This window comes from Colletes latitarsis, chromosome 9 (assembly GCF_051014445.1).
Source record: "Colletes latitarsis isolate SP2378_abdomen chromosome 9, iyColLati1, whole genome shotgun sequence".
Classification (NCBI taxonomy): Eukaryota; Metazoa; Arthropoda; class Insecta; order Hymenoptera; family Colletidae; genus Colletes; species Colletes latitarsis.
The window spans coordinates 24,049,350-24,071,070 of NC_135142.1; the positions used below are offsets into that span (position 1 = coordinate 24,049,350).

Consider the following 21,721-nt stretch of genomic DNA (forward strand, 5'->3'; position numbering starts at 1 on the left):
GCCTTACAGTTTTCTGAGTGAAAACTATTAAACGTTAATAACTTTTTAATTCTTGATTTTCGTCTTATTTTGGCCTCTAGAGTCTCCCATTAAAATTTTCTCCAGGGATGGCAGAACACCCTGTATGAAGTGCTTAAATAGTGCTTCGATTATCCAACGATCGCGGAGCTAAAATTGCGTTCGTGGTTTCAGAAGGCGCGCCAGAAGGTAGGCATTCGCGAGAGAACAGTAAATCCGGTCAACACTCTCGTCAGAGTTCCAGAGACAAGGGCAGCCATTCCAGGCAAAACAGTCGCGAACTTTTGGTGAACGCGCCAGCAATGGTCGCGGACAAGCCCGCCTCGAAGAGCATCGAAATCTACGCCACGTTGCCGAAGAAGAAGACTCTACGGAGCAAGGCCACGGCCGTGAACGTGATCGAGGACGAAGAGTACATGCTGTACGATCGACCGATTCAAAGGACGGGTCTGTTCAGTCGTACGAAACGATGCGACGACGACAAGAAGGACAAGAAACGTGCTCGAAGCGAAGAGAGGAACAAGAACGTCTCGAAGGATTTCTCTATAGCGCCGTCTCGATCCTCGCCGTCCCCCAAGGGTTCGAAAGTCGAGAAGCCTAAGGAAAGCAACGACGCGGCCAACAACGCGCGAAATTCTCAAACAAACGGTTCTAATGGCGAGCAGAAACAGGGGAAGAAACAGCACAAAATACGTAGGAAGCTGCTGATGGGTGGGCTGATAAAGAGGAAGAACAGAAGCATGCCGGATCTCCGGGAAGGACAGGACAATCAAACGAACGCGAGCGTCGAGGGATCCTCCAACACCTTGCCAAAGCAGTCAGTGGACGATTCCAGCGTTGGATTGAAGGGCAACGAAGTGTGCCAGTCTCTAAGCGGTTACTTGTCAGAGGGACACTTGGAATTTACCGGTAACAACAACGGTAATCCTAGCAGTACGAGCAACCCGAACTTGGAGAGAAGTCGACTGATGAGGAAAAGCTTCCACGGCAGCGCCGGCAAAGTGTTACACGTAGCGAAGGTACCTCCGCCGCCTCCGCTCAGGACCACTTCTCAGCTTAGCAAGTCTAAGTGTTCGGGTGAAGTGCACAACGAGCAGCAATCCGAGAAATCGGTGTACCCGTTGTCGGAAGGACAATGCCCGTCGAATCCGTCTCAAGAACAGAACGGATCCTATTGGAATCACGTGAACACCGGAGGGAACTCGTCTAGCGGGACCAACAGGAGCGCCAATTACACCGACTACTCCTCCGAGTCTCATTCCCTTCCGTTTTTGCCCACTTACACTATGGAACAGAGCCCTGCCAACGTCCCCGTATCATGCCAATCGAATTACAACAACAAACCCCGGATTCAAGACGACGTGGTGCAGTACGCCAATGGGATCTTGTACGAGCCAACGTTCGTAGTCACTCGAGCGGACGTGCACAACGAACAGAGTCCCGTGAAGCAACCCAATCAAGGAGATCTGTTGCCTCCTTACCCTGAAAATGGAAACGTCTCGCATTCGAGGCAACCCAGCGAAGACTTTCCTCCTCCGCCGTATCCTTCAATTCATTCGGTGTCCCATTCGAGACAAGCCAGCGAGGACTTTCCACCCCCGCCGCCGCCCATCGACGACACTTCGAGTCACGGTCAAGAGAACCAACAGCAGTATCAGCAACAACAGTATCAGCAGCAACAGTACCTTCAACAGCAATACCAGCAGCAGCAAACGGCGGTTCTCATGCAACAGCGTCAACAGCAGCTGGACAATCAACAGATCAGCACTCTGTTGACGCAGTTGCAGATCAAGAGGGATCAAATTCTGGCTTCGAAGGCCAGGGAGGATCGAAGGCCGGACGAGCAGGAGGAGGAGGAGAAGTCGGCCAGCGAAACATGGCTTCGCGAGTTGCAGGCTAAGCAGGCGGAGAGGAGGATGAAGAAACAGAGTCCTTTGGATCAGGATATACCGAAAGTCAGGTGCTCGGGCCCAACGATCTCGGGGCCAACGGTCGCGAGGAGAACCAGCGATCTGATGATGAACAGTTTGGGCCAGGCTTACGAACAAGCTGGTCGCGACGTCCCCGACTGTCCGCGAGTCGTCTCGTCCGTGAAGGACATGGCGGCCAGATTCGAACAAATAAAATTGCAACCTGTCGCGAAAACAGAGCCTGAGCAGAAGCTTCCGACGAAGCAAAACGCGAACTGTGTCTCGTCCTCGCCGCTGTTGGACATGCCCCAAGACGTCCAGCAGGCGGAGGAGTCGAGACCGTTGAAGCTTTCGTCGGAGAACGTGGCTACCTTCACCAAACCCGAAACTCCGTCGAGCCAGTCGATCTTGAACTCGAGTTTCGAGTCGAGTTCGAGCCAAAACACCTTCGTCTCGACAGCGACGCCCAACAATCCCGCCAACGCGCAACCGAGCGGACTGAACGCCGCCATTATGTCCATGTCTTTGACACTGCCGCACGAAAACGGACTACCGATCGACTATCCCGAGGACGACATCAGCGAAGTCGCTATGCAGAACACCATTCAGAACACGACGATCTTGCCCAACGAGGAGGACATCGCGCCGAGGAAGGTGAAACGACGAATCGGAAAGAAGAAGAGCGTGTCGTTTTGCGATCAGGTGGTTCTCGTGGCCACCGCGGAGGACGACGAGAAGGACTCTTACATACCCAACCCCATCCTCGAGAGGGTGTTACGTTCAGCGATGAACAAGCCAGAGACCGCCCAAGTTCTACGGGAGATCAGAAGCCTGCAAGAGGCGGAACTGAACCGTGAGAATTGCACCGCCATCAAGTTCCAGCAGCAGACACTTCCGTTGAAGAGCGAAGCCGACAGCGTTCCAGCGACTCCTTATCAAGACCAACTGAGAAGCGTGAATCCAATACCCATTCCCGATACGATCAAGCCCACGTTCGGACGACAGAATTCGAACGAGTCGGTGGGATCGTTGTCGGAGAAGAAACACTGCGGCTCGTACGTCAACGAAGGCCAGGACGTCGTCAGAGAAACATATTCGGGGATCTCGAACGTTTCCAAGCCGCCGACTTCGTACTCGCCTCAGTTGCAGCAACAGATAAGGTACTCCCGAAACATGCCGTACTTGCAATCGCAGTCTGCGTATCCCCAGACCCAGACGTCTCATCCGAGGAACCAGGGTATTCCGATCTCGCAGACGCAGAAGCCAGCCAGTCCCTATCCGACCCAAATGCACGGTCAGTACGTTCAAAACAACGTGCAGCAACAGAAGCCAGCGAGCCAGAAGAACTCCTATCAAACGTACTATCAGTTGGAGCAACAGCACAATCAGATGAACAAGCAAATGTCACAGCAACAGCAGCAGAACATGAACCAGAGGATCACGAATCACAACGCGAGCCCCATAACGGTGCAGCACTCTCAGCAACAATTCGCCTATCCGTCGACCCAATCGCCGAGCCCTTATCAGAATCAGTACACTCACAGTTCCTATCAGGGTTATCCCTATCAGTCCGTTCCTCAGCAAAACAGAATGAGTCAACCGTTGCCCCAGTATCAACCGCCGCCCAATCCGCCGGCCTCCTATCAGCAACAGCAGCAGGGTGTTCAGAATTATCAACAGAGGCACGATAATTACCAGAGACCGCCCCAGAAAGCCGATCAGCAGAACATTTTGGCGCCTAATCAGACGTATCCGAACCCGTTGCAGAACGGTCAGATACAATCCAACATGAAATACCCGACCTATCAGCATCCGCCTGTGTCGAAGCAGAGCAAACAGATGCACTTTGTGTCCGCCGCGAAGGGCAACGCGACGGTTCCTCAGAACGCGTCCCTGCAGAAACCCGCCGTCGGAGGCGCGGCCAGAACGGCACCCTGCCATCTTTGTCGAAAGAAGCAAGTGACAGAGCCCGCGATTTACTGCTCGGATTGCGACTTTTACATGTCCAGATTCCGACCGAAGAACTGAAATCGTTTGTAACGATGAACGAAAGTGCGCGCTTGGCGAAAGGAATACAGTGAGGTATGCTTGGTGGAATAAATATAACATTGACCGCAGAGTGAGTCGAAAGACATTATGGACAGCAAACAGGACACGCAATAGCCAATAGGTCGCTACGATATAGAGAAGAACTTATTAACAGAAGTCTCGAAGCTGACTTTGAGAGAATAGCCTGGTCTAGAACTTAGAAAATATTGATCTTCCTTCAAATTTTAGGCGTAGAATATATACACTAATGAATGTTTGAATATATGAACGCAGTCATAATTAAGCGTTGTGTGTGGGGGCCATCTTTGACCACACGAACAGGAACCTCTTGAGAGTTCTTTGAAGCCATTTTTCTCGAAACAGTATGTTAAAGACGGTATCTCGAGATGTAATTAATCAACTGACACATAAAGTCCATCAGTCGTATCGTGTAAGATAGGATAGTACATTGAAAACTTTTATAGTTGTTGCATAATCAAGATGTAAATTCCTCAAAATATCAAAAATCTTCTTTCTTAGGAAGAATTATTATTCTGCAATTTTGAGTTTGTAAATTTTAGATCACGCTATGAAACAACTTTATTTTATGTCCTTTAATGCAATATGTAGAGTATAACTCGAGAATGTGCAATCGTTGATGCTTGAAAGGTGTATACAAGTACTCGAAGCATAAGTGTACGAAATTTGGAATTTAATACTTTTTTTTATAATTTATATATAAAAGATGTTTAAATCCGCGTACTAGACCAGACCACCCTTGAGTAAATCGCGATATTTGTTCCAACAACTATACTCGAGTGGCGTGCAGAGAGAAATACTAATAACCATTAACTCTTAGATTATACCCAGTGTTTAGAAAGTATACAAAGTCGACCCTGGGAGCCCGACTCTTCGCTTGATTATATTTCATCCACCCAGTATACTTTGTTGAACGCTCGTAGAGTTTGTTGTTACAGATGAGAACGATCGCGCAGAGAGAAAAACGTTATTGAACGTTGTGTGTAGTATTTTATTCGTGAGCATCATTGCTTCGCTTCTTTCGGTAATGTTATACAGATTACGATCCGGTTGTTATGAATGGTAGCAAATTTTATTTGTTAATTATAGTAGAGCTTTGTTAGACGAACGTGCGATTGATTTGACGAACAAATATAATAAGGAGACCCGCGCCCTGCTTTGTACAAAGTTAATTTAGATGTAGACATGTATCATTGAAGACCTTCGTCGTGCAGCTATTAATTATGTTCGTGTATTATTGACGACACGTTCAGCGTGTCTTGTAATTTATAGTAGATCGTGTAGAAAGGATGTATTCGAGTTGATAAGGTTAAACTACCGCGACAAATAATTGTTTTTTTCCTTTTTTTTTTTTATTGTTTATCACTCGCTTCTCTTAATTCTGTTGTACATAGGATTGTTCCAGCTTAAGTTTATGTTTTTGTATAGAATCGACCTTTCGGTTAGCATATACGGTTAGATTTAAGAGAGTTAGGTTTTAGGAGCAAGCGTTTCAGTTTTTTTACGCACACGTTTGACTCTGCATTGTACTTCGTTTCGAGAGACAGAATGTCAGAATTGTGATACTAGCCATGCTACATAGAGTTTTATCGTTAAACGTAGAAAAAACCGTATCGAGAGCCGCGCCGATGATAGTCGCACGAAAAGCGTAAATGTAGAGAAAGCGTGGAGGGAATATGATCTCTGATGAAAGCGTGAAGTTTTATTTTATGTTGATAGGCGTCGATGTTTATACATACATGTATTGTGTACTTAACAGTTACGTTACATCATACGATTGTCTACGTGCTAGATCGATGTACAAATCCACGGTTTTATACGTTTTGTATGAGTATTTTGTTTTAAAAATACTTGATTTCCTCCCGTATGACATTGAATAAAGCGCTGTCAGAATATGTACATCGACGTGTCGTTTCAATATCCGGAAATATTTCAACTTAGGATCTTAATATGGTAACAAAATGCAACTGATTAAATAATTTACTTCGATGTAGTTAACAGAGTTTATTTGCACAGTAACGTATCAAACATTCTATTTACATTTTATTTTCAATATTAATCTATTCCTCGTCGGTGAAAAATTTATACAAACTTAAGTAATATATTTATTTACGGTACGCGACTAATTCCACAAGGTGCATTTATCCTGCGGATTCATAGAGCTGTTTTGTGGACATTTGAAGGTTTGAGAGAATGCAGCCATGTTAGAAAGAGAACCTATGACACGATATTTAGCAGGACTATGTCCCTCGACGTTAACCACGTCCGCCTCGTACTCCGGCTTGATCGACGAGCACCAGGACTGAAGAATTTAATTATGGTAATTAATCAGGAATGCTATTTGTTGAGACGTCTAATTAGCATTCGTCGTGCAGAGACAACTTCCGCGAGTTCGGTTTATCTTTCAAGTTTCGAAGCATCGAATATAAACATTGAATATTTAGAAATATTTACTGTTTACAAATTTTAAAATTTTTCTGCGTAAAGTTTTTTATCGAGACGATTTAACGTTCACAAAATTAATATTCGACGTAATGTAACTTACATTTGCGAACGCCAAGAAAAACAACTCGTCGTTAGTAACATTCTCCAATCCGGGTAGCTTCATCTGAGGTTTCTCTTTCGCTAATTTTTGGTAAGCTGCGAAAGCTACTTGCACGCCAACCGAGTCTGCCAAGTTTTCGGTCTTGGTTAAATTGCCATCCAGCTGAGTGCAATTAAATTTTGTTAATATCCGTTTCGTGGAAATTTCAAAGTGGACGTGCAATTTAACGTTCCATACTCGAACGAGACATCTTTTAAGCGGTAGATAATTCTAGATATCACTGAAAGAAATTACCTGAATATGTTTTCCGTACTCGTCCAAGACGTCAAGAGTGTAATCGTTATACTGATTTATATAGCATGTTGTTCGATTTTCGTATTCGTCCAATACTTCTTGAGGAATCCACTCGGATTTGTAGCCCTCCATATCGTACAGTATTCCTGAATAAATCGGTAATTTATTATCGGGTTATGAATTCACTTTGTTTCAAGATTAAGCGAATGGTGCACAAAGCGATGGGCATAATTCATAGATGATGCAAGCGAAATAAATATAAAGTTTTTTTAATTTAGTACATGAAAGTAACTGTACCGTCGTTATCGAAGCTATGAGATAATTCGTGTCCAATTGTAAAACCAGTGGTCCCATAATTAACTGCGCTGATAAAATATACATTCGTCGATAAATTCAGCTGTGAGTATGCAAAGTGTATTCAATGAATGTAATGATTTGTTTAATGATGCTTACTCTGGCAAAAGCGGCGTTAAATATGGATCTTGCAGTTCAGCCGCTGGTATCACTAAACATATTGAATTAAATCAAAATGGAAACTATTTCTGTTAATGTTTAATATTTCATTTATCAAATTACTCACGTATCACGTTAACTGATTGATCGTTAAACGCGTTAACTGTTATGGGATAGTCAATCCATCTAAAGGGAAACACCTACAATTATTATTTGTTACTTCTTGTTTCGTTATAGTCATTTAACACTCACTGGGTTCTGTCAACAGGTGATGTAATTACTTTGAGGGACCATATTATATCTTGTTTTAAACAGTTCATAATATTTTTCACATAGTCCGAACCAATTTCTAGCTGCGAAAAGTTTACGAAACAAACGTGTAAATTCAAATAAGATGTTAACCGATAATTTTTATCTTTAATTTGATTTGATTTACTACCCCTTCGTAACGTTGAATCATAGCTTTATCGTCATTGTACCAGTCAGGGTATCCAATCTGGGTTAAGACGTTGTCCAATTTTTTCACCAGAGATTCTTTCACAGCTTTCGATATCCAACGGGTTTGCATTAAGAATCGCCTCAATACCCCTTGTATTCTGTCAGCCATTTGCTTTGTCTTGAAACAAATCGAATCAAAAGTCTACGCACCGTGTCTTGTTTAACTATTTTTTTAAAGTAACGAAAATCTTACCTCGTTGATAACGTCGTCCGTGATGTACTTTTTGACAAACATGTAAGAAACTGCGTCCTCCATTTCCATGTTGAACACGCAAAATCTCCATCTGGAGACGAATTTAAAATTACGGTAATTTCCTTTTTCCGTTGAATTGGATAATACGAACAATTACAAATCTTCTCGCGTGGAAATTATATTCCAATTATATTCCAAGGAAAGTGTTCGCGACTGATTTCATGAAACAGTGATACGCAGAAGAATTGGTTTTGTCGCGCGCGATTTTGCTACGCCAATGTTAAGGAACCAAAGATTGTTAAATAAGTTAATTTTATTTATTTGGAAGCAATACCGTGGCACATTGTGGGACACGTTGTACGGCGGAAAGGACATATTGGACATGATGTTTCTCGTCTCTATGATGATGTATTCCAAGACGTTGCGAACGATGTTCCATTGAATATAATTCACTGCAAAGAGAAACGATCATTCGATCAAGGGCAGTATCCACGAGGTTGGATGAAATTTCGAGCCGCGTTGGTCACGTAACCGTAACAGAAAAACAACGGATGCCAATCGTGAATTGCCATTGTTCGTACGATTTGTGTAATTACAGCATTACCAAGCACGCGTCGCGAAGTTTTTCCAAGCAATCTCGCCAGATCGTGTAGAAATTCTGGGTTGTACACCACGATCGGATCGGACGCGTTTACGCTGATATTAGCCAACCTGAACGCGTGTTGTATCACATCCAGGAAGTTTATCTGCAAAGCATACGTCATAAACCGAGTCTATCGCGTCGTTTATCATTATTGTCACTTTAATTGCGCGTTAGTGCTCGATTTCACATTATCATAATTGTTCTGACTAAACACGATCGCGCTAACTCTGCCGAACAGAGAAGGAAAGAAGTGGAATAATATATTCCAATAAAAAATTACTGACAATTTTCCGATAATTATAATATAGAAAACTCAACGTTGCGTTTAGTTGAGAGGCAAAGGACGACGATGACGAAACAATTGTGTTACTTTTGCCGTGGAGGCGACAACGCCGGATTCGTTGTACCATTTCTGCAGTTCCTCGATCGTCATTCTTTTGTAGTTGTCGTTGTACGAGCTTCGATCCTTACCCGACTGGAGTATCTGCGAAACGGGAACTTTTATTTATTTTAATTGCAAGTTGATTGAAAGAAAAGATCATTACCTGAAGGAGTTCGTTCTCGAATGCCTCCATTTTCGTCATGTCGCTGAACAATTGATGTTCATCCAAATAATACCCCTTCTCCTTCGCGAAAGCTTTGACTATGCGGAATATACCGAGCGCGTACACGTCGAGTTCGTAGGTATTTGCATGTTTACTTTTCCTACTCGATAGAAGATAATCGATATCTTGATCTATCTGCAGTGACAAAAAAATCTTGTGACAATTATCGTGGAAATTAATAATGTTCTTCATCGTTTAAATGTTCGCTCTCGAAAACTGGTCGTAAAAATGTTAAATTCAAAGTAAAAATCCCAGCTACTTTAATCAGACCACTGTAATCAAACAGAAGGGGGCGAATGTGTAAGTTTCTAAGGGTGGGATACCCGAGTTCTCAAAGTCTTGATTTTATTTTAATGCTTTCTAGTCCACGATCAATTTAGAAACGATCGATTTAAGCGCTTGGAATTTGTAGTTCGAACGAAACATTGTTCGTCGTGTACGCTGCTTACTACAATTATGTATTTCTTCGTATTGTTCAGATCGACATCATAATGAATGCCGAAAAAGCTACTGAAGCCGAATATTTTCACATAATGCTTGTCAATTTTCTGCCAAGATATTCTGTTAGACTCCCAAATTTTCGCTGGCATTGCCATAGGCCAACCACCGGTCGTGTCCAGGATCTCTTGAATCGATTTGATGCCCCTTTTCTCGATCGCATCTGCCGAAGCATCGTAGAACAGTAAACAATCTAACGTGCAGCTTTAATAACGAGCTCTTTGAAACGTAAAATTGCAAAAGAGATAATTCGCGTTCGAATAATTATAAACAGTACCGTTGGAGATAATTTGACATTTATAAATGCATTTATGCGCATAAATCTGGTTTTCCTACCTTCGTTCATGCAGGAACGATAAAATTTCCTAGCCAATTTAACGGGCAGAATATCCGTAGGCTTATCGTGTTCCTCGAGGACATCTAATGAAAGAAGATTCAAAGAGAAATTAATATATTCAATGCGAGGAATCCTGATAGAATAGTAGAACATCGATCAATCTCGAACAACTATGTTTCCTTGCCTCTGATGCGCTCGAACGTCTTTGCTATGACGATGTAATCTTCAGACCATTCGGAACTGTCGTCCGGTATAGGATTGTGCGTCCCCCATGATCCACAAACGTATTGGTAGAAATCTGTACAAGGATCGGCGGAAGTGTCCATGCTTTCCAGAATCTTCTTAGCTGGGACACGCGCGAATTAATTAAATTTACGAAACCTGAACTCTCGAATCTTGCAATAAGATATCGATTAAGTTCGTAGATTTAGGGATGGATTAATTCAAAGTTTCTTAAAGCTAAAGCATCCGCAACCTTGTTCATTTCCAAGACATAGTAATAGATGGTACGCGACGAGGAAAGAATCAGAATTTTTTGGCGACTCATACGTTGATTGTAGGTTTCAACGAGGGTAATCCTAATTATTGGCTTGGATTTATTACGCTACTCATAATTTACTGACACGTAACAGTCGTTCGGATATTACCAGTTCCTTCACATCCGTGCGTTGACATTTTCCAGCGGAAATGACGTTCAATTTCAAGAAACATCACTGCGTAATGCGCGATGATTGTCCAATGTTATAACGTTTTATGTCTGCAACGCGATTCAATATTACGCGAGAAGAAAACTTTCCGATTTTATTGCATTTTTTTAGCGTATTTGATACAGTATCCGCGTAAACAATCTTATATAATGGACACCATTAACGTTCGAAATAAAGAAGGGTCATTTAATTTAGAAGAGTGATGAATAATCTGTATTTAATTGTTCCACGATTCGAAGGTTTTATTCTCGTATCGAAACACTCTCTCATAACATTAAAAAATAATTAGAATACTAAACGAGCCGCGAAATTTTCTCGCAAGGATATTAATCAACGCAAAGAGTTTCACGACACAAAGGAATCTCCTGATTATTTCGTAACACGTGAAAGTATCGCGAATTATGTATTATATTTTCGTTTTCTTAAGGATATTACTTTCTTCCAAGGCGACCCGATTTTAATTTACTCTCGTGAAACTGTGCGCGCAACAGGTGCGATGAATCTCGTCCTCCGTTAATTTAAAAATTATGTCTTCCGTGGAAGAAGCGCCAACGTTCTATACTTCTTTTTTCAAGTAGTTCAAGTTGTTACAGGATCGAAAATTAGTCCCTTGAAGGAATTGTGGATCCAATTAACGTTGTTAAATCAATACTTGAACGTAATAGAAGAATATAAAAAAAATATAACTTCTAATATTTCAACTTCCTTAGAATTTCCACATGATTTCGCAAGTCCATATAAAGAGGTATTTTAGAATTTTAATTTCCAACTATTCACAATGTATATTTAATACTACAATAATATTATTTTGCTATTTAACACGTTGGCTGCCAGACCAAACACCTCAAATTAAAAAGGAAATTAAAATTTGTTTATAGACGACTGGAAACTAGCATACCCATCATTTGTTATTGAATTTATTTTCACAGACTCGTTAAAATTCAAGGGCCCTACCTAGCTTTATTTTCTTTGACATTTAAGCTGGAGAATTAATTTTTTTAATTCTTTGGTGAAAATAATGTCATCCATATGTGGGTGAAGTGGCAGTCCATGTGTTAAAACAGGAACATGGTACAATAATTTTAGGCCTTTTATTAAATGAAGGCCACAGTTATAAAAATTTTGATATTAATGATGCACGTGAAATTAATGTTTAGATAATTCGAAAATTGAACAATACAGGGTGTTCGGTCACCCCTGGGAAAAATTTTAATAGGGGATTCTAGAGGCCAAAATAAGACGAAAATCAAGAATACTAATTTGTTGATGGAGGCTTCGTTAGAAATTTATTAACAATTAAATTCAAAAATTTCAAATCGTTCTAGAAAAATTATTTTCAGTTGCGGGGGTCAATTGCAATCATTTTTTATGATTACACATATCCCCGAAATCCTACCCAGTTTCGAGAAAAAAATTCGAGAAGGTGTGAAATTTTTCGATAAAATTAAAAAATTTCAAATCGTTCTAAAAAAATTATTGTTGATTGCAGGGACCAATTATAATCATTTTTGGTCTATAGACATACTCTCGAAATCCTAACCATTTTCGAGAAAAAAATTCCTTACCGAAAATATAATTTCAGACCAAAATGCTTCACGTCATGCGAATCTTTAAAACACTATAACTTCTGAACGGATTGGACGATCTTAATGTTTAAAAAAGCAAACTACGCGTATTTTGGTGGAGAATATGTATAAATCGCAAAAATATTTGAAAAGTTGGTCCTTGACCCCGCAAAATGAGAAAAACCCCATAAAAATGGTCAAATTTTCAAACAGCCATAACTCCTACAATAGTGAATATATTTCAATGAAACTTTTTTCTGAAGTAGAGCTCATGGGTACCTACAAAAAAGTATTACACAACTTTTCTGTAGGGCGCCAAACGAAATTACTAAAAATGAAAAAGGAATTTTTAAGAAAAATCGACAAGGGGTAGGTGCCTAAATTTTTCGGCGAAATTGAAAAGTTTCAAATCGTTCTAGAAAAATTATTTTCAGTTGCGGGGGTCAATTATAATCATTTTCGGTGAATAGACATACTCCCGAAATGTTACCCACTTTCGAGAAAAAAATTCAGTATTGGCGGAACTTTAAACGTTAATAACTTCTTAACGAAGCCACCATCAACAAATTGGTATTCTTGATTTTCGTCTTATTTTGGCCTCTAGAATCTCCCATTAAAATTTTTCCAGGGGTGGCCGAACACCCCACAAATTTACTTACGAGAATTGCTCGTCAGTAAAGACGCTAAGAACCAAGCGCCAACGTTGTCTTTGTGAAATTTGAAGAAAACGAAATCTTTGTTCGCTAATGCGATCCGCAATAATTGCAACTTATGTAAATGTTACGTGAACGACGTAAACGTACCGATCTGGTTACAGTGCGTCGTTTCGCAAATTCTCTGTTCCCTATCCTCGCGGTAGTCGTTCTCCGGACGCGCATCCGTGTCGTTCATCGTATTCGTTATCCTCCAAATCCTTGCGACTGACAACGACGCCGGTATCGCTGTCACGACTGTCAAACGACAGCTGCAATAACAACAAAAAGAACACCGTTTTAACGATCCATGAACGATTTCCTCGCGCGCCTCGAGCGTGCAAAGTGGAGTAGAGTGACAGAGTTTAGAAAAATACGCGTCGATTAACGTGCAAATTACGTTACACCGTTCCTGAAACAATATACCTTCGTATCGTTTCAATGAATTACATAATAGATTTGAATCGAGAGTCTCGAACGAACAATGTCGCGAATAACGTTGCACTTTGATTCAAGGAATCGGCGATCGATCCGTGTCGAGCAGTTTTCACCTGATCCCGAAACAAGTTATAGCCGAACAATTATCGACGATGATTTATCGATAACGAGGAAAAAGCGAGAATTCGCGTATCACTGTGAGATGCAGTTGATTTATCATCGATCGCGAGCGATCACTTACATTAGCCACAGGAGCTGCATGCTTGCCGAAGGAGCGTAGTCCTGGACTGATGTACCAGTCGAGGCAAAGAGCTATCCAAAAGTCACAAAGCAGCCATCTTCCTTCAACGGACGCGTCTCGCACGCTCTTTTTGAAATCAACGGAGCCGATGGTTATGCAAGATTAATTTATGAACAATGTTTTATTGGATCAAGTGTCAAGCAACACGCGGAAAGCAATTGATTTTGCGATTGTCACGCGCGCGACCTGCAAAGCCGATTTATCGCTCGTGGAACTTTATTATTGGATTGTGTATTCATCGTCGAGAGAATATCAGATTGTTTTCGTACTAATAAGAAATCGACGCAACGTGTTTAATATTACATTCGCGGAAACGTAAATAATTAATAACGCAAAAAGATTAGCGTCCTCGAGAACGTTGTTAGTTTCTCTTTTACCTGAATCTGAATCACTTGGTCACGGACGAGGTAAAGATCAAGCGTGTAATAGCAGAATGTGTCACCGCAGACGAGGTTTATGCCTAGCATTTTATAAAAATTTCAGTCGCGTAATCTGAAGTATCGACTTTGTGCGATAACGATTTTGTAGCGCACTCTACGGTCATGCACGTTGACTCTGAAATCGATAAAGTTAGCAGACGCAGAAAATCGCTTCTCTCGCAGCGCGTACAGGATCATCGTTATTAGCACGCGAATGATTGTTATTTCTTACAAATGCAACGTTTATTGTTAGAAAGCGAGGAAGCAACTGGACAATAAAATCGTATTTTCTACAAACGTTAGTCTATTTAATAAACATAGTCCAAAGCTTAGTTTTGAAATAAAAGAAAATGCGCGCCTATACGATGAAATTGCACCCCCATCTACGGCAAAACGTCCAAGTTTGTCGAGAAATAGTTCATAGTTTTCGACGCTAGATGGCGCGGTAAGTACGTGTAGGGACTCTAGCTGAGAGAGTGGGGGAAGCGGCCATGTTGCGCCTGACAGCCTTTGTTCGGGTTTCATAGGGTGTGGACGTGTCTACGCGTCTCATTTATTTTCAATAAACAATTCCTTTGTTACCGTTACGCTGACGCATTTATTCATTCTCTTGAGTCCCCTTTCTGAAGCCTGGAGATACGTGGGTGTCATTTTCCCACGTATGATCGAAAAATATATGAAATACGAAAGGTTTTACTACACGCGAGTTCATATAAAAATATAATAATATAGGATATAAATGGGAGTATAGGAGACAGCATTTATTTAACCCCTTAACGTTCATGCCTGAGTTTAACTGCTTTAAAAAATGATATTTGTTTTCCTTCAAATTATACGTTAGATACAAACATTGTAATTAACAAAAACCGCATTTTTAGAAACAAATCAAATAAAGAAAACTGATCATTCTTGGTTAACTCGAAAAATATGTGTTAAGAGGTTAAATTTTATTGGAATATATGTTTCTTATATTTTTGCATGAAATACAAAGCAGGAATAATAGGAAGGCAATCATTTCAAAAAATATCTTTATTATTTATTTTACATTGGATTCTATAATCGTTTTTGAGTTTCTTCTTGTATATTTGTTATGTCTACGTACTGATAATGTCTCCAGAGTGTACGTAAATTTATATAACTCATATTTACAATCAATTACTCAACGATTAAGAATTACAGTACAAATGTATTCAATTGCAGTTCAAATGCGATTATTTAATTCATGAAAGCCTAGTTATTACGAAAAAGGGAACGTTAAAATGAAACATTGAAAAGTTAACATTGCAGCCATTAGCAAATTTATATCACAATAGTAATACAAATTTCCCAAGTCACACCACGTGGAGGTTGCTGCAAATGGTGACTCGCCCTAGCTCCACGGGACCCATCCACCCACCATTGCAAACTAAATGTCGCGGAAAACATCATCACGACGTTGAATCGCCCAATTCACTAATGCAAATTAAACGATTTCAGTTCTATGTGACCTACCCGAGGAGAAGAAGTAGAAATGCTAGTCATCTCTACCTTACTTAAACTAACCTAGCTAACCTGAATATCTTAGATGTAGATACAAGATATTTAAGTAATAATCGTACTCGGGTTTCGTTTAATGTGCTCCGTGATGACTCTTTCCTAGCAAACAGAAAGAGCCGACGGTAACGAATCGGTGCGAAACTAAACAAAACTCCGCTATAAGGAGTTGAGCGAATCCAGTTCCATTTCCCCCTGCGACCGGACTATCGCCACGGGATGAATGGAACGTGAAACTGTAAATAATATAAAAACGATGAGTTTCTAAGTTATTTACGTGCGAGTTTTGCCGACAAAACAAAACAAAGGAATGTTCCTTCGCATCCGCGTAGGGAAGCATACCATCGCTTTCGTTCATCGGCAATCGCATAGAGCCCTAATGTGATACCGACTGTACACGTACGATCTCCGTCAACAGCCCAATTCGTACGAATCGTATTGCTAGTCGGCCGTTAGGGAAACACAGAACAAAGGACGCCTGTTGAATCGTCGCGTATTTCGGGTCGTGTAATAGAAGCGCACGCTAAGGACCACCATCGAACACGAGCTCGAACTTCCAAGCGCAGCACAAACTGTACACTATTTAGCTATGCGTCGCCTCAGAAACAACCGGAATAACTTCAACGTTTCCATGACCGGGTCAACCAAACGAAGAATATACGACGATTATCTCGATTCGGCATTACGGCTACGTATAGTATACAATTTTCACATTACAGACGTGTTACCAAGCGGAGAGAAAATGGAAGGGGGCGACCTGCCGACCGAGAAGTAATATGGAACTGAATTGCCCTCGCGATTTTTGCACGGCAGACACGGAAGACACGGATGAGCCTGAAATATCACTACACGAAAAAACAAACCGTTGTACGATGCGAGCCCAGCCTGAACGTTACACAATCAAATAAAAAGAAACGCGAGAATTAAATTGAAAAATTGAAGAAATTGTGAATTATAAAAAAAAAATAATAAATGCGACTTCACTCTACGGATATTCAAGCTGGACTGAAGTTGCAACGCCACATGGACAGCAACGAGCCGCTGTTGGCGACGGTGCTGCCAACGGAACTGCGTATGTCAAATTATATATTTTATATTATGTCGATTTATTACACTAATGTATATATTAAACAGAAACAAAATTATTAGTATAAAATTACAAAATTTATTTCACGTTAATTGGTTACGTAAAAGTTCTTACAATTTTAATAAATCGAAAGAGAAGAAAAATATTATTCCCTCCAATTTATCGATTGAGGTTGTGAAGTTGACTCTGGCGGTAGAAATTTTCGGCGAGAAGAATGAACGACCGTTACAAAGTATGGCTGTTACAAAAAGAAAGAACGACCGTTACAAAACATGGCCGTTATAAAGTATGTTTTACATTCCCATTTTATGATCCGATATGATTAATATTTTAAGGAAAATGTAACTTCCGACGAAGCTGTAAGTATATTATACAGTAAATATGCAAATACCTATCGATACCAAATAAAACATGATTTAAATGTAACGCATATTATCATAGAAAAGAACAATGGCCAGGAATAGAACTCCATAGTGACTATGAGGATTTTAGATAGACTGCATATTCACGTATTTGAAGAAACTCTTTAAACAATGATATCTACATATATTTTATGAATGTTTTTCGTAGACTTTGTTGTTGCAGCTCTTTCGTTACCCTACAATAAAATTCATTTCCACACGTTACATTTGTAATTAGGATTACTATTCTTCGATAATAAAAAAATTACATAAAACATTCGTTACTGTGGTTACAAAGGGATATAATTTTATTATGCGTATCAAATATAATTCGATAAAGTAATAAAAATCTTTGAACATAGTTCTTAGTCTTTATACGCAAAGCAGATCGATAGTTAGACATTTGACATTAGTTTTTAATGTAAATAATTAACGAGTGTTAATTAAACACGAGAAAATTTGAAAATGTTGCAAAATGATATTAGAAAATTCGTGGGCCAATTTAATTGCTATATCGATTTGAAAATTCAGAGGTAATTCTAACGTCCGCTTCTCATGAATAACGGTCAGCTGAAAAGCTATTCACTGAATTAGCATTGATGTCAGGCAGCTGTAGCGTATGCATAAATACATGAGAGAAACGTAATTTTGAGAAACACTGACCCGGACAATGTCGATTCTGCTGTGGGTAAATCTATCGAATGCACCGAATAGAGTCCAACCGTAAGCATTAGAGCGGATAATCCTAGGCGAACGAACACCTTCTCCGACATGTTTCCCTGCCCCTGAAGAGCTTGTTGAGCTTAGCTTGATCGCCACGTGACGGGCTGACACACGTTCCTAGGCATAGTCCAAACACGGACAGTTCTCTTTCTAACGATGCACGATATTCTCATTATTAAATAGAACGTTAAAACGGACGGTGGGTAACAGATAGCACGAGGCACGTTGTATGTGTGCATTGCATAGGCGAGGTGTTACTAGTGACGAATAATTGCACCTTCTTCTCGGCATGATAGCCGGTGCTTCGGGACGCCTGGGCGCCCGCGGTACCAGAAATCAGGAAGTAGTGCCTCTGTTCGTTATGGTTGATCGCACGTGAAGATTTAGATATGTTAACACGTTCTTCAGTTTTCAATATTTATAATCTTTATTCGAGTTAATTACTTAATTCTGAATATACTAATATATAATTTGGTTTCTCTTCTATCTATATTACAAGTGAAAATTTGAATGCTCAATACTAGAACTACCAACAATTATAGTGTATTTGTTTGTGCCAATAGAAATAAGAGTTTATTCATTTTTTTATAGAAAATTACGGTAAATTTTTTACAAGTTTTATTAGAAATTACGAATGAATCATTTTGACTGCTTTGGTAGTTGTAACAAAATATCAAAGAAAACGAAATTTCACAGAAATATGACAAATAGTCGTGCTCATTTTCCTCAAAAGAATATCATCAATCCATTGATAATACCGTTATGAGGGAATGAAAAATATACAAATTTTATTTTAAATAACAACAGTTATATAATTATTAATTTATTTATACAGAAAAGTTTATTTCATAAATTAAATTTAAATTTGTAAACATATACTTAAAATGTTTTTTGTTTACAAGTGTAATTTAATGTATAAAAATAAATTACACATTATACCATTTAGGATAAGGTCAATTGAATTACATTAAATGCATTTCTTACAGTGCCTAATAAATTACTATTTACTCATCATCATCCTTTAAATGCTTATAGATCATGTGGACCTTTAGACTTCATCTCCTCTAACAACTTTTTCACAGAGGTTGCTGGATACCTATTAATTGTATTTATATGCTTAGTTTCAGGGACTCTAAAATGCTCCACAATATTTGCTGAAATAAAAATATTAACACGTTAATGAATAACTTTGACATACTTTTATGGCCAAACAGAAAAATAGCAGTTGTTGTGCTATTATCATTTTCTCCAATACGTATATTTACCTGCTACTTGTTTGTCTAGCTTATATTCGAGAGCTATTTGTTCTACAGTATATTCAGGAAACTTTTCTTTGTACTTTCTAAGAAAATTCAAAGCTTGCCTTAGGGAACATTTACCCTCAGGTACTACAACCGGATCACGGAATCCATCATCAGATTCAACATAATCAGATTTTTCTTGTGGTAAAGGCTTGGTTGAACTTCCATTCTTCGACCATGATTTATTCTGAAGTACATGGAAGATTCTTTTTATCCTTGCAATTTCATTTTATTAAAGCCTTGTTTAAAGGAAACATACCTCTGAATCAATGGATGAGACATAGACACTTTTTAAGCGATCATCCAACTGTGCATCCTTTTTAGAATAAGTATCCATAAAATCAGGATGTACTGACATAAAAAATATATCATAAAAACATTATAAACTGTTATTGTTGATAAATATAACAAACGTAATATTCTAATATAAGTTGCAATTGCCTCTATTTTAGATTTGCCACACTTATTTCAAAATGCACAAACGGATTACATAATTCATTAAAAAACAACTTACATTTATCTACAATTTCTTTTTGCTGGGCTACTGAGGGATATTGAGGTGCAGCTATTGGTTTCTCTTTTGAAATAATTTTATGTGCACGATTCTCGATATTGTATCTGCGAATTGGCCTCGTGATCCGAGAATATATGCCTCCCATAGTTAAAGTAACTAAAATGCTACGTTATTTTTCATTTTCTAATGGTAAACTGATAAATGTAATTTAAACCTTACAAAAACATTTCAGTATTTAACACATAAAATTATATAAAAATAAGAAATTTAACATACACACATTCAATGTATACTCAGTGTTCTAACCTCTACTACAGAAAGCAGAGAGATTGTCCACCGAAGTACTGAACAGAGATGCCAGATTCAGCACCCGGTGCTCTACTCACACATGGAAGATCACGCGTACGTGAGCTCGTAGAGTTTCGGAAAGTCGACAAAGGCAAACTGACACATGCCCTCTTTCTCGATTATTCCGAAGCAGCCCGAAGTAATTTCGGACCGCCTCGTGGGAGTCGAGAGAGTAAGGCTCACATTTGCCTTCTCGCTCTTAACTGAAATCCGACCTTCCGTCTATGGCATACGATTCGGAATCTCGACTGCCCAGGCATTTTTACTTGCCTTTCCTAGAGTTCATTACTGAACTCTGCAAATTACTCCTGGTTAAATTACTCTGATGACCAGTACGGACAAAAGTACAGAACTCCCGACAACTTTTGACACCATACAGCGATTATTACTGACTGCTCCTGATTACTGCTTGCCTCTGCTGGACTTTGCTGACCATCGCTCATATTTCTGACAACCTATAACGATTACTACTGACTTCTGCTAACCTCTGTTGGCCTTTGCTGATCTCAATCAGCGTGTGCTTGTCCCTGCTGAACTTTCCTGGCCTCTGCCGAACGCTACTGACCACTGCAGGTATTTCTGATAATGTATAACGATTAATACTTACTACTGCATGCCCCTACAAGTCTCTGCTTTCCTTTGCAGGTTTCTGCTTGCCTGTGCATGCCTTTGCTGGCCTCTGCTGAACACTGCTGACCACCCCTGATGCTTCTAACATCGTATAACAATTACTACATGCTACTGTTCGCCCCTGCTGATCTCTGCTTGCCACTGCTGGCCTCTGCTGACCACCGCTTATATTTCTGGCAACGTACAACGATTACTACGACTCCTGCCTTCCTCTGTTAACCTCTGCCAGCGTCCCTTGGCCTCAGCTGGCCTCTGCTGACCGCTGCTGACCACTGTTGACCACCGTTTATATTTCTGGCAACGTGCAACGATTACTACTGGCTATTGCCAACATCTTCCGACGTCAGCTGACCATCGCTGACCACTGCTGACCGACAGAGGAAGGCAGGAGTCGTAGTAATCGTTGTACGTTGTCAAAAATATAAGCGATGGTCAGCAGAGTCCAGCAGAGGCAAGCAGTAATCAGGAGCAGTCAGTAACAGTCGCTGTATGGTGTCAAAAGTTGTCGGGAGTTCTGTACTTTTGTCAATACTGGTCATCAGAGTAATTTAACCAGGAGTAATTTGCAGAGTTCAGTAATGAACTCTAGGAAAGGCAAGTAAAAATGCCTGGGCAGTCGAGATTCCGAATCGTATGCCATAGACGGAAGGTCGGATTTCAGTTAAGAGCGAGAAGGCAAATGTGAGCCGTTCTCTCTCGACTCCCACGAGGCGGTCCGAAATTACTTCGGGCAGCTTCGGAATAATCGAGAAAGGGGGCATGTGTCAGTTTGCCTTTGTCAACTTTCCGAAACTCTACGAGCTCACGTACGCGTGATCTTCCATGTGTGAGTAGGGCACCGGGTGCTGAATCTGGCATCTCTGGTACTGAACTGAACCAGCCGCATGTCGGACGCGTAACTGGTAACAAAACTAATTACATAAATGAAATTAAAAATACGTATACCATTTTAATGTTTTAGAATAATGTTGCGCAAAATATTACTCATAAATTTTCAATGC

The 21,721-nt window shown here is 40.2% G+C and overlaps 3 protein-coding genes across 6 annotated transcripts in view; 1 reads left to right on the top strand and 2 right to left on the bottom strand.

The window, feature by feature from the left end:
• Ec (ubiquitin specific peptidase echinus) overlaps positions 1 to 5,915 on the top strand; it is a 95,099-nt gene extending 89,184 nt beyond the window's left edge. For both annotated transcript variants that reach the window (XM_076772825.1, XM_076772826.1), the window contains one exon: positions 193 to 5,915. In XM_076772825.1, coding sequence (XP_076628940.1) covers positions 193 to 3,956 — 3,764 coding nt within the window. In that variant the 3' untranslated portion in view covers positions 3,957 to 5,915. The remainder of the gene's footprint in view (positions 1 to 192) is intronic.
• On the bottom strand, positions 5,866 to 14,198 carry LOC143345567 (neprilysin). Of its 2 annotated transcripts, XM_076772861.1 has the most exons (19): positions 14,142 to 14,198; positions 13,705 to 13,830; positions 13,137 to 13,297; positions 10,246 to 10,407; positions 10,061 to 10,144; positions 9,676 to 9,887; positions 9,167 to 9,361; positions 8,992 to 9,105; positions 8,583 to 8,724; positions 8,313 to 8,430; positions 7,979 to 8,069; positions 7,727 to 7,903; positions 7,540 to 7,640; positions 7,415 to 7,473; positions 7,288 to 7,339; positions 7,132 to 7,199; positions 6,835 to 6,980; positions 6,541 to 6,702; positions 5,866 to 6,297 (listed from the first exon to the last, which is right to left on the bottom strand). In XM_076772861.1, exons 2-19 carry the CDS (start codon positions 13,722 to 13,724, stop codon positions 6,118 to 6,120), a joined length of 2,244 nt encoding a protein of 747 aa, XP_076628976.1. In that variant the 5' UTR covers positions 13,725 to 13,830; positions 14,142 to 14,198; the 3' UTR covers positions 5,866 to 6,117. The 2 variants fall into 2 exon arrangements, with proteins under 2 accessions (XP_076628976.1, XP_076628977.1); XM_076772862.1 differs by lacking the exons at positions 13,137 to 13,297; positions 14,142 to 14,198 and having other exon boundaries at positions 13,705 to 13,908.
• A 4,705-nt stretch (positions 14,199 to 18,903) lies between these two features.
• On the bottom strand, positions 18,904 to 21,657 carry LOC143345577 (NADH dehydrogenase [ubiquinone] 1 alpha subcomplex assembly factor 4). 2 transcript variants are annotated; one of them, XM_076772894.1, is made up of 6 exons: positions 21,594 to 21,657; positions 20,049 to 20,093; positions 19,743 to 19,906; positions 19,488 to 19,579; positions 19,193 to 19,415; positions 18,904 to 19,081 (listed from the first exon to the last, which is right to left on the bottom strand). In XM_076772894.1, the coding sequence occupies exons 3-6, from the start codon at positions 19,885 to 19,887 to the stop codon at positions 18,957 to 18,959; spliced, it is 585 nt and encodes a 194-aa protein (XP_076629009.1). In that variant the 5' UTR covers positions 19,888 to 19,906; positions 20,049 to 20,093; positions 21,594 to 21,657; the 3' UTR covers positions 18,904 to 18,956. The 2 variants fall into 2 exon arrangements, with proteins under 2 accessions (XP_076629009.1, XP_076629008.1); XM_076772893.1 differs by lacking the exon at positions 21,594 to 21,657 and having other exon boundaries at positions 19,743 to 20,093.
• Between the last annotated feature and the right edge of the window lie 64 nt (positions 21,658 to 21,721).

Excerpts from the sequence above, each read along its gene's own strand:
- LOC143345567 (XM_076772861.1), bottom strand. The coding sequence starts at position 13,724 with ATGCAGCTCCTGTGGCTAAT. Across the intron at positions 10,408-13,136 it reads GACGCACTGTAACCAGATCG|CTAAGAAGATTCTGGAAAGC; the intron begins GTACGTTTACGT and ends CGCGTGTCCCAG. Across the intron at positions 9,106-9,166 it reads TCGAGAACGAACTCCTTCAG|ATACTCCAGTCGGGTAAGGA; the intron begins GTAATGATCTTT and ends CCCGTTTCGCAG.
- LOC143345577 (XM_076772894.1), bottom strand. The coding sequence starts at position 19,887 with ATGGGAGGCATATATTCTCGGATCACGAGGCCAATTCGCAGATACAAT. Across the intron at positions 19,580-19,742 it reads AAAAGAAATTGTAGATAAAT|TACATCCTGATTTTATGGAT; the intron begins GTAAGTTGTTTT and ends TTTTTATGTCAG. Across the intron at positions 19,082-19,192 it reads GCTAGACAAACAAGTAGCAG|CAAATATTGTGGAGCATTTT; the intron begins GTAAATATACGT and ends TTTTTATTTCAG.